This window comes from Lepus europaeus, chromosome 12, assembly GCF_033115175.1.
Source record: "Lepus europaeus isolate LE1 chromosome 12, mLepTim1.pri, whole genome shotgun sequence".
Taxonomy (NCBI): Eukaryota; Metazoa; Chordata; class Mammalia; order Lagomorpha; family Leporidae; genus Lepus; species Lepus europaeus.
In genome coordinates, this window is record NC_084838.1 from 1,096,391 (window position 1) to 1,107,033 (window position 10,643).

Here is a 10,643-nt window from a genome sequence, read left to right on the forward strand (position 1 = left end):
CCCCCTGGGGCTCCATCCGGGCCACCCGTGGGTGCGGCAGGTGCACAGGCCCTGAGACGCCCCCTGGGGCTCCATCCGGGCCACCCGTGGGTGCGGCAGGTGCACAGGCCCTGGGACGCCCCCTGGGGCTCCATCCGGGCCACCCGTGGGTGCGGCAGGTGCACAGGCCCTGAGACGCCCCCTGGGGCTCCATCCGGGCCACCCGTGGGTGCGGCGGGTGCACAGGCCCTGGGACGCCCCCTGGGGCTCCATCCGGGCCACCCGTGGGTGCGGCGGGTGCACAGGCCCTGGGACGTCACTGCTGTCTCCCAGGTGTGCGTTAGCAGGGAGCTGGGTAGGGAATGGGGCTGGGACTCGAACCCAGGCCTTGCAGTGTGCAATGCGGGCTGCACCCACAGCCACCCCAGGTACCTGTAACTGATCAGCTCCTGTTATCGATACATCTGTCTCCCGCTGGTGTTGCGTCTCTGGAGAGCCCGTGCTCATCTGAAGGCAGAGACAAACTCCCAAGGCCCATGACGGAAGTGTCACGTGTGAACTCTGCTCTCAGAAATGATGGGAACAGGAGTGGGCCCCATACACGCTAGGGTCATGGACACGGCGGGGTCCACGGCTCACAGCTCTGGCCACCCCTTCCGGTCTCCCCCTTGGGCAGGACCCACAATTTCGGCGTCTGTGCCTGGCTCATTCCCTTTAATATCACGTCCCCCACTGGCACCCACAAAATCCCAAGGAATAGGGGTCCCTTCCTTTTATATGAGTGGATAGTACTCCACAGTAGGACCCCCCCACAGTCCGGGGGAGCCCCCACCTCCACCACCCCGAGCCTGGGGGACCCCGTGTGCACCCACCGGGTTGCGGGGACCCCCATGTCCACCCCCGCCTCATTCGCTGAGACCCACGTCCATCACCAGCCTCCCCGCCCCCCGGCAGCGCGCCCGGAAGTCCCCCTACTTCCGCGTTCCGGGGCGGGACCTCCCTCCTGGAGGCCCCCGGGGAACGGTGGTCCATCCGGGGACAACGGGTTTCCATCCGGGGCTCGTCGGTGGGCGGGGCTCCGCGGAGGAAGCGGCCGCCGCCGCGCGCCGAGGACTTCCGGGTTCTGAGACGCGGGGCTCGGGCGCCGTCCTCTGCCTGCGGTGTCCGTCCCGGGCCGGGGCCGCCATGGTGCTGTGCCCGGTCATCGGGAAGCTGGCGCACAAGCGCGTGGTGCTGGCCAGCGCCTCCCCGCGCCGCCGCGAGATCCTGAGCAACGCGGTGAGGGGGGCGGCGCCGCTGACCCCGGGGGCGGGGCGGGGCCCCTGCGAGCCGGAAGTGGGGGTCCCAGTGCCTGGCCGCGGGGGCTGTGGCCGGGGGCGGGGCCCCTGCGAGCCGGAAGTGGGGGTCCCAGTGCCTGGCCGCGGGGGCTGTGGCCGGGGGCGGGGCGGGGCCCCTGCGAGCCGGAAGTGGGGGTCCCAGTGCCTGGCCGCGGGGGCTGTGGCCGGGGGCGGGGTCCCCGGTGACCGGGGCCAGGACCCCGTCGGGTGGGGTGGGGTCTCTGCGGCCATGGTCACGGGGTCCTGACCCGGATGATGGTTGGGATGGGTCAGAGGAGGCCTGGGAGCCAGAATGGGGGGTGGGCCCCTGGTGACAGGCGGGTCTGCGCACGGAGGGTGCTGGGCACCCGTGGAACGTGGTTCCAGGGGCCCTCGTGAGTGGGGGCCCAGTGCCTGGAGGTGCGAGGGGGAGCGGACCCCGGCGCCCCAGGGGAGGGGCCTGGTGGCGGTGGGGTGGGGTAGGGACCCCAGTGAAGGGGGCGGGGCCTCGTGGTGGTGGGGGTCTGTTAGGGACCGGCTGTCTGCTTGGTCTGTGGCCCTGAGGGAGGGGTCTCGGGGTCCAGGGGCCGGAGCATGGCACTCTGGGGCCAGGTGACCCCGTGGCCTGCAGGCGGGGGTCAGCCATGCCCCAGGGTGGGCGTCCGGTTGTGGGAGACGGAGGGGGGGGGCTGGAGCTGGGAGCAGGTTCGAGGGAGGAGGCCCTGGGGGGGAGCAGAGGGCTCGGCAGGTGGGACGGGGGAGGGGCCGGCACCTTACAGGGAGGGGCAGGTCCCTGGGTTGGGGTCTGGGTTGGCTGCGGGCACTGCGGGGACACAGTGTTGTTCCTGGGGTTGTGGTTTAGGGCCTGCGCGTTCCCTTCCTGCTGTGATAATTGGAGTCGCTTCCTGTGGCAGCTTGGCTGCCGCCTGCCCCCACCAGAGCCTGGTTGGTCGCCGTGGTGAATGACAGCTGTCTGTCAGCTGTGGGGCCGCCGTGGGAGGCGCTGCGGGGGTTAGGGTCGCGGGCGCTGTTGAGGTCTCACTGGGAATTGGGATTCCGCGTCGCCCGCAGGTGCAGGGACCCCTGCCCAGCCCCCACCCCTCACTCGCTCCTGGCTCTGGTCGTGGGGAGGGGCCGGGTGCAGACGGCCTCTGTGCCCCCTCCTCACCGCACGCCCCGTGTGCCCAGGGCCTCCGGTTTGAAGTGGTGCCCTCGCGGTTCAGAGAGAACCTCAGCAAGAGCGCGTTCCCCGCCCCTCACGCCTACGCCGTGGAGACCGCCCGGCAGAAGGCCCTGGAAGTGGCCGGGAGGATGCACGAGGCAAGCCCCCCCCGCAGGTCCTGGCTGGGGTGCGGTGCCCCCCCGAGTGCTGTGGCTCAGCTGTCACTCAGGGTGGGACTTGGGTTACTTCTGCAGTTACCCCGGGCTCCGGCAGGCTGTGCCTGCCGACCCACAGGTGACCCAGGACCCCGCACAGCCCCAGCCCTGCTGACCCACAGTGTGCGTGTCTACACGGGCACTGTCCCTAAAGCGGACCCTGTCTCCTGCAGAAAGACCAGCGGGCGCCGGACGTGGTCATCGGGGCGGACACCATCGTGGTGAGTCGGCGCTCGCCGGGCTCCGGGGTCGCTCCTCCCTGCGCCCAGCAGGTTACCCGTGATGTCCCTGCACGCCGTGCGCCGGTTCCTGCTCCACTTCCTATCCGGCTCCCCACTGGTGGCCTGGGAAAGCAGTGGACGGTGGTCCTTGGGCCCGGCACCCACAGGGTGACCCGGATGGAGCGCCTGGCTCCCTGCTCATCCTGGCGGTCTGGGGAGTGACCGGCGGGTGGAGGACCGCCCACCCCTGACCCGGATGGAGCGCCTGGCTCCCTGCTCATCCTGGCGGTCTGGGGAGTGACCGGCGGGTGGAGGACCGCCCACCCCTGACCCGGATGGAGCGCCTGGCTCCCTGCTCATCCTGGCGGTCTGGGGAGTGACCGGTGGGTGGAGGACCGCCCACCCCTGACCCGGATGGAGCGCCTGGCTCCCTGCTCATCCTGGCGGTCTGGGGAGTGACCGGCGGGTGGAGGACCGCCCACCCCTGACCCGGATGGAGCGCCTGGCTCCCTGCTCATCCTGGCGGTCTGGGGAGTGACCGGCGGGTGGAGGACCGCCCACCCCTGACCCGGATGGAGCGCCTGGCTCCCTGCTCATCCTGGCGGTCTGGGGAGTGACCGGCGGGTGGAGGACCGCCCACCCCTGACCCGGATGGAGCGCCTGGCTCCCTGCTCATCCTGGCGGTCTGGGGAGTGACCGGCGGGTGGAGGACCGCCCACCCCTGACCCGGATGGAGCGCCTGGCTCCCTGCTCATCCTGGCGGTCTGGGGAGTGACCGGCGGGTGGAGGACCGCCCACCCCTGACCCGGATGGAGCGCCTGGCTCCCTGCTCATCCTGGCGGTCTGGGGAGTGACCAGCGGGTGGAGGACCGCCCACCCCTCTCTGTCTTGCAGACACTTGGGGGGCTGATCCTGGAGAAGCCTGTGGACAAGCAGGACGCCTACAACATGCTGTCCAGGTGGGCGCGGCGGCCGCGGTGGGCACGCCCGCCTGGGGTCCCGGGCCCTTTGTGGTCAGAGCCGCAGCCCCTCCCCCGCCCTCCCCGCTCCCCGGGGCCAACGTCCACGCACCCAAGGCGGCGCCGGCCCTGGCCGTGTCTTGCAGGCTGAGTGGGAGGGAGCACAGCGTGTTCACCGGCGTGGCCATCGTGCGCTGCTCCTGCAAAGGTGACGTCACCGCGCACCGGATCCCTGCGCCCAGGGAGACCCCCGCCCGGGGAGACTCCGGGCCAGCGCCCCCAGCCTTCCCCGCGCTCTGTGCGGGAGGGAGGAGTGTGCACCGTGCACGGACGCAGGGACGCGGGGCTGCGCGCTGACGACCCTGGCTCGTCCCAGGCACCCCCGGCCCCACCTGCAAACGGCGCAGGCGCATTCGGCAACCGGAGACCTCACGGTGGGCATTGGCTCCGTCCTCACTTCCACTGGGGAAGCCGGTCCACCCCGCGCCCAGCCCAGCCCCTCCGAGGCTCCCTTTGAGAGCTTCCGGTCTCAGGGGCCGGAGCCGGGAGCACCTGGCTGGCGAGGGGCTCCCCCCAGGGAGACCCCTTCCTGCCGCCGCAGTCCTCGCCTGAGGGTCTTCCTCAGGGCAGCTGACGGCGTCACCTGAACCCCAAAGTCTGCGCCCCGAGAATTTGCACAGAAACCTGACATCGCCTCGTCCGCTCCGCGCCGACCCCCGGGTTGTGTGCTTGCAGACGGCCGGCTGCACACCGACGTCTCCGAGTTCCACGAGGAGACCCGGGTGACGTTCTCGGAGCTGTCGGAGGAGCTGCTGTGGGAGTACGTGCACAGCGGGGAGCCCATGTGAGCACGAGGGGCGGGGCGGGGCTGGGGTTCCCTCCTGGAGCCCAGCCAGTGCAGAGGGTGCACAGAGCCCAGGGGCGTCGGCGGGGGGCGGGGCAGGGGTTCCCTCCTGGACCCCAGCCAGTGCAGAGGGTGCACAGAGCCCAGGGGCGTCGGTGGGGGCGGGGCAGAGCCGAGGGGAGGGCCGGGGGCGGGGCCGAGGTGCAGAAGGTGGGGACTGTGGTGATAAGTCACGTGGTTCGCTGGGAGACCCGGGTGGAGCACCTGGCGCCGCTGCAGGCATTTGGGGGGTGAGTCAGCCATGGGAGCGCTCCATGTCTTCAGCCATCTTTCTGTCCCTGGGCCTCTCCAAATAAATGATTTTTTAAGTCATTCATTAAATGGATTTAAAATTAATCTTGAAATTAAAGCTAATTTAAAAACATTTTTTAAATGCATGAACTTATATTGGTGCAAAGTGTTTTGAAATACGTGCACAATTTGGTGGTGGTATGTGTCCACCATGAACTAAGACCTCTGAAACGCGTGGATTTTGGAAACGCGTTACCCAGAGTCACCTTCTTTTTGCGTTTCAATTCTGCATGAACCCTGGAGATAGCCTCCCAGGTTCCCAGGGGCTGGCACCCCTACCCCGGGTGAGATTCTCCAGGTGGGTGGGGGCGGGGGGTTGGGCTAGGGGTACAGTGTTCCACAGGGCGCGTGGCAGCGTGGCTGTGGGTCACAGGGCTGCAGTGAGCGCGTGGCTGTGGGTCACAGGGCGCGTGGCAGCGTGGCTGTGGGTCACAGGGCGCGTGGCAGCGTGGCTGTGGGTCACAGGGCGCGTGGCAGCGTGGCTGTGGGTCACAGGGCTGCAGTGAGCGCGTGGCTGTGGGTCACAGGGCGCGTGGCAGCGTGGCTGTGGGTCACAGGGCTGCAGTGAGCGCGTGGCTGTGGGTCACAGGGCTGCAGTGAGCGCGTGGCTGTGGGTCACAGGGCGCGTGGCAGCGTGGCTGTGGGTCACAGGGCTGCAGTGAGCGCGTGGCTGTGGGTTACAGGGCTGCAGTGAGCGCGTGGCTGTGGGTCACAGGGCGCGTGGCAGCGTGGCTGTGGGTCACAGGGCGCGTGGCAGCGTGGCTGTGGGTCACAGGGCTGCAGTGAGCGCGTGGCTGTGGGTCACAGGGCTGCAGTGAGCGCGTGGCTGTGGGTCACAGGGCTGCAGTGAGTGCGTGGCTGTGGGTCACAGGGCGCGTGGCAGCGTGGCTGTGGGTCACAGGGCTGCAGTGAGCGCGTGGCTGTGGGTCACAGGGCGCGTGGCAGCGTGGCTGTGGGTCACAGGGCTGCAGTGAGCGCGTGGCTGTGGGTTACAGGGCTGCAGTGAGCGCGTGGCTGTGGGTCACAGGGCGCGTGGCAGCGTGGCTGTGGGTCACAGGGCGCGTGGCAGCGTGGCTGTGGGTCACAGGGCTGCAGTGAGCGCGTGGCTGTGGGTCACAGGGCTGCAGTGAGCGCGTGGCTGTGGGTCACAGGGCTGCAGTGAGTGCGTGGCTGTGGGTCACAGGGCGCGTGGCAGCGTGGCTGTGGGTCACAGGGCTGCAGTGAGCGCGTGGCTGTGGGTCACAGGGCTGCAGTGAGTGCGTGGCTGTGGGTCACAGGGCGCGTGGCAGCGTGGCTGTGGGTCACAGGGCTGCAGTGAGCGCGTGGCTGTGGGTCACAGGGCTGCAGTGAGCGCGTGGCTGTGGGTCACAGGGCTGCAGTGAGCGCATGGCCTCCAGCGTTGCCGTGCACCACGTTGTGCAAGGTCTTCCAGCCACTCATGGCTGCTGGGTGGGCGCTGGGTTACGATGTCCCTTCCCACACTCCCCAGCGGAGGGTCTGGGTTCGAGTCCCAGCCCTGGCTCCCTGCTCCTGCACGCCCTGGGCGCAGCAGTGACGGCTCAGGGCCCTGGGTCCCTCCAACCAACCTGGGTGACCCAGATGGAGCTCCTGGCTTGAAGCTGGGCCAGTCCTGGCTGGCGCAGACGCTGGAGGGGCGAACCAGCAGGCGGGGAGATGTTTCTGTGGGGCTCATGCTGACGACCCTGGCTCGTCCCAGGCGCCTCCCCCCAGGCCCCGGCTGCAAACGGCGCAGGCGTGTTCAGCCCGTGCCCACGCTTTACAGAAAAGATTAACCATGTACAAATAACTTGCTGACTTGGAGGGCTGAGTGCCGGAGGGACAGAGCTGCCCTCCATCTGCTGGTTCCTGGTCCACACCCAGGAGGGAGCGCGCCGCAGGCTGCCGCACAGTGCAGAGCCCAGGCACTCGCCTCGGCAGCGCCAGCAGGGAGCCGGAGCGGAAGAGCAGCGGCTGGGACTCGAGCCAGCGCCCACGGGGACGCTGGTGCTGCAGGCAGAGGCTCAGCCCGCTCACCACGGAGCCGCCCCTGTGTACACTTTTTCTAAAATAGTTTGCAGCCACCCAGGTGTAGGTTGGGTCCTCAGACGGTCACTCCCAGCGGCCGTCTCTGGCGTCGCTCACACGTCCCTGTCCCTGAAGCGGCTGACGCGCTGGCGTGGCTTCTTAGTCCCTGGGCCTTCATGCCCGTTGTCACCGTCTCCCCCAGGGACAAAGCCGGCGGCTACGGCATCCAGGCGCTGGGCGGGATGCTGGTGGAGCGGCTCCACGGCGACTTCCTCAACGTCGTCGGCTTCCCCCTGAACCGCTTCTGCAAGCAGCTGGCGGAGCTGTACCCCGCGCCGAGCCCGGCCCCCGGCCAGGGCCCCAGCCCCTGCTCCGACGCCCTCGACAGCCTGAGTGGCCTGCAAAGGGGTGGCCCGGAGCCCCCTGGGGGGAGCGAGGCTGGCGGCTCCCAGGGGACCGGGGGCACCTTGCCCGCACTGCCACCACAGCTTCTGGAGCTCATGGAAGGGTTAAAGGCATCAAAGGTATGGCCCCCCCAGCACCCAGGGGGCTTCCGGGGGAGGTGGGGCGGGGCTGCACTCTGGACAGGCCCCGGGCGGGGGGGGGGGGGGGAGGCTTCCCGCCTGCCCCAGCTGCTCTGTTCCCGCGTGGACCTGTGGGGCGTGCCTGTGGGGAGGCTCCGTGCGAGGTGACCCCAGCGTGGGGTGCGCCCTGGGGCGCCTCTCGAGCCTTCGCTCAGCTGGGGCAGCCTGGCTGCCACACGGGGGCGCTCCGCTCCGTGCCTCCTGGGTGTCCCTGGGCCCTGCTGGCGGGGCAGTGGACGGACCGTGGCGTGGGCCAGCAGCTGCCTGGGTGGCAGCTGGGCTCAGCACTCCCGACCTCGTGCCCCCCCCAGCTGTCCCAGTCAGTGGGCGTCCCGGGCCGGACACGGAGCTGCTGGAGCCAGCAGGGCCCCTCTGGTCAGGTGTCCTGCCTGGCCACTGCCGCGTCCAGGAGTGGCTTTTGGGGCCCAGCCTCGGGGAGCGGGGGCTCCGCGGTCACCACCGCTGTGTCCCCCCAGGCCCTGGTCGCCGCCTGCCGGCTGCGGGTGTTTGATTTCCTGCGAGAGGCCCCGCAGACGGCGGCGCAAGTGGCCGGGAAGGTGGCCGCCCCCGTGCCCGGGACCGAGAGGCTGCTGGACACCTGCGTTGGCCTGGGGCTGCTGCAGAAGGCGGAGCGAGGTGCGGGGACCCCGGGGCTCTCGCGGCAAGATGGGGGAGGGGTGTGGCCGGCTCGGCCCGGGCTCCCAGCAGTCAGATGGGGGAGGCTTGTATCCGTCCCGGGGCGCGTCGGGGGAGGCTCCTCCCGGCGTCCCCGGGATGCTGACCGGACGCTTCCCCTCTGTCCGCCCCCCTGGGGGCCGCCCGCCCTCTCAGGCTACAGCAACACGGAGCTGGCGAGCGCCTACCTCGTGTCCAGCGGCCGCCTGTCCATCCGTGACGTCGTCCTGCGTGAGGGCGACAGCGCCTGGAATCTCTGCGCGTGCGCAGAGCTGGCGGTGCGTCAATCGGGGTGGTGCCCCGCCCCGCCCCACTCGGCCCCACCTCCAGTCCACACTCAGCCCTGCTCCCAGCCCAGCCCAGCCCTGGGCTCCCCCAGGGGATCCCGCCTCCTGGCCCCTCCCAGCCCAGCCCAGCCCAGCCTCCTGCCCCTCCCAGCCCAGCCCGCCCGGCCCTGGGCACCCTGGGGAGACTCCGGCCCATGGGGCGACCCCGCAGCGTGCTCTGTCCCAGGATGGTGTCCTGCTCAGCCGGGAGGCTCTGCCCTGCTTCCCGGACAGCCCGCACGGCCTCGCCAGGCTGACCGCTCGCCGGGTGGCCACGGCCTTCGACCTGTCCCGGTTCAGCGCGGCCTGCAGCCTGGGAGGTGTGTGGGCGCATGCGGGCTCCCCGCGTGGGCGGCTCCGCGCTCTCGGCCTGCTTTGTCCCCCGACTGGGTGCCTGCCTCAGGGTGGGGGCCCTTACCTGCTGCAACACTTGGCTCTGCGGGGGCGGGAGTAGAGCCGCCCCGGCCCTAACACCTACAGAGCGCGGGGGCGAGGGGCGGGAGCGGGGGTACTTGGCCTGCTTGTGTCACCTGCAGCGCTCTGGGGGGGCCCTTCCCTGCTCGTAACAGGTGCGGAAAGAACTGGGCTGGGTGCAGATAACTCCAGCCTCTGGGAGGTTCCTGGGGGGCGCCTGGGACCCCGGAGCGGGGAGAGACCCTTCCTTGTCGCTGCGCAGTGGCAGACCGGGGGCCTGTGTGCCCCTCCCGGCGTTCCTTCTCAGTTGTGCTCATTCTGCACGCCCCTCCCCCACAGCCCGTGCCCGCCCCCACTCCCCTACACGGCCCGCAGCAGCTTCCCTGGTCCCGCCCCCAGTGTGGGCTGTGATGGACAGCGCGGGATGTGGGGGGAGGTGTCCCGGCGTGTTTGGGATGTGCGGAGTGAAGACAGCCACAGACAGCGCATGTGTGTTGCGTGTTCCCGCAGGCTGCACCCTCGCCCTGGCCCGGGAGCTGGCCCGGGAGCACCCGCAGCTCCACGTGACCGAGTTCGACCTCCTGCACGCCGTGGGCCAGGCGCCGTGTGCGCAGCCTCCCGGTCAGGAGGACACACAGCGCATGCGCTGCGTGACAGGTGCGCGGCTCAGTGCCTGCGCGGGCAGGTGTCTCCTGCGGACCGTGCACGTGTGTAGTGTGTGCCTGTGTGTACATGCGTGTTCTTGTGTGTACATACGTGTGTCATGCGTGCTCTGTGAGCTGAGGGGGGTGATGTGCAGCTGGGAGCTGAGTGACCGCGGCCTGCGGCTTCACCGTGTTTTCCCGACCACCAGGGGGCGCCCTCCAGGACCCTCTGCCCGAGGCCAGCCTGTACCTGCTGTGCACGGGGCTGCTGGGGGAGTGCGCGGACGCCCAGCTCGACGCGGTGCTGGCCAAGGTCGCGGCTCACTGCCCACCAGGTGGGAACCCCCGGCCCTGACCCCTGTTACTGCAGAGGTGGGGCCTTGCCCTTGCGCCCCCCTCCTCCTGGGCACCTGCACGCTGGGGTCTGGGGTCTTGCACTCTCCGTCCCCCCACAGGGGCCCCCTGCCCACTCCAGCGCTGCACGTCTGCCCTGCAGGAGGGGTCTCCATCCCCCCCACAGGGTCCGCCCCCCCCAGCCCTGTCTGCCTCTGCTCTGCAGGAGGTGGCCTCTTGCTGGTGGAGACCCCGGCCCGGGAGCGGCCGCGCAGCCTGGCCAAGTACCAGCACCTGCTGCAGCGACACGGCTTCGGGGACGTGCAGGTGGCGCGCGCCGAGAGCGGCCTGGCCGCAGTCCTGTCCACCCGCGAGACCCGGCCCGGGCTGCAATAAAGGAAGTGACACGCACTCTGGGCTCCTTGTGGACAGCGTGGGCCCTGGGCTCTTCCCTCTGCAGGCCACGCCCAGCTTGCCGCAGGAGCCCCGGGGGCGTGGCCTAGGAGAAAAGCGGGGCGGGGCCCCCGTGTTCTGAAACCTGCCAGAGGGTCTCTCTGCCTTCTCCTTGCAAACCTGAATTCCCAGTGGGGACAGA

General features: G+C 70.1%; 1 protein-coding gene across 3 annotated transcripts; it reads left to right on the plus strand.

The window, feature by feature from the left end:
* The first annotated feature begins 971 nt into the window (after window positions 1-971).
* On the plus strand, window positions 972-10,643 carry ASMTL (acetylserotonin O-methyltransferase like). 3 transcript variants are annotated; one of them, XM_062207238.1, is made up of 13 exons: window positions 972-1,257; window positions 2,484-2,615; window positions 2,846-2,893; window positions 3,788-3,852; window positions 3,999-4,060; window positions 4,588-4,672; window positions 7,275-7,596; window positions 8,133-8,292; window positions 8,488-8,609; window positions 8,845-8,977; window positions 9,582-9,728; window positions 9,925-10,050; window positions 10,275-10,643. In XM_062207238.1, the coding sequence occupies exons 1-13, from the start codon at window positions 1,165-1,167 to the stop codon at window positions 10,442-10,444; spliced, it is 1,665 nt and encodes a 554-aa protein (XP_062063222.1). In that variant the 5' UTR covers window positions 972-1,164; the 3' UTR covers window positions 10,445-10,643. The 3 variants fall into 3 exon arrangements, with proteins under 3 accessions (XP_062063222.1, XP_062063221.1, XP_062063223.1); XM_062207237.1 differs by having other exon boundaries at window positions 4,588-4,696; window positions 10,275-10,641; XM_062207239.1 differs by lacking the exon at window positions 972-1,257 and adding an exon at window positions 1,520-1,715 and having other exon boundaries at window positions 4,588-4,696; window positions 10,275-10,642.

Bases quoted from the DNA above. Each gene is read 5' to 3' on its own strand.
- ASMTL (XM_062207237.1), top strand. From the start codon at position 1,165: ATGGTGCTGTGCCCGGTCATCGGGAAGCTGGCGCACAAGCGCGTGGTG. The intron at 3,853-3,998 runs GTGGGCGCGGCG...CGTGTCTTGCAG, and splicing joins GCCTACAACATGCTGTCCAG to GCTGAGTGGGAGGGAGCACA. The intron at 9,729-9,924 runs GTGCGCGGCTCA...CCCGACCACCAG, and splicing joins GCGCATGCGCTGCGTGACAG to GGGGCGCCCTCCAGGACCCT.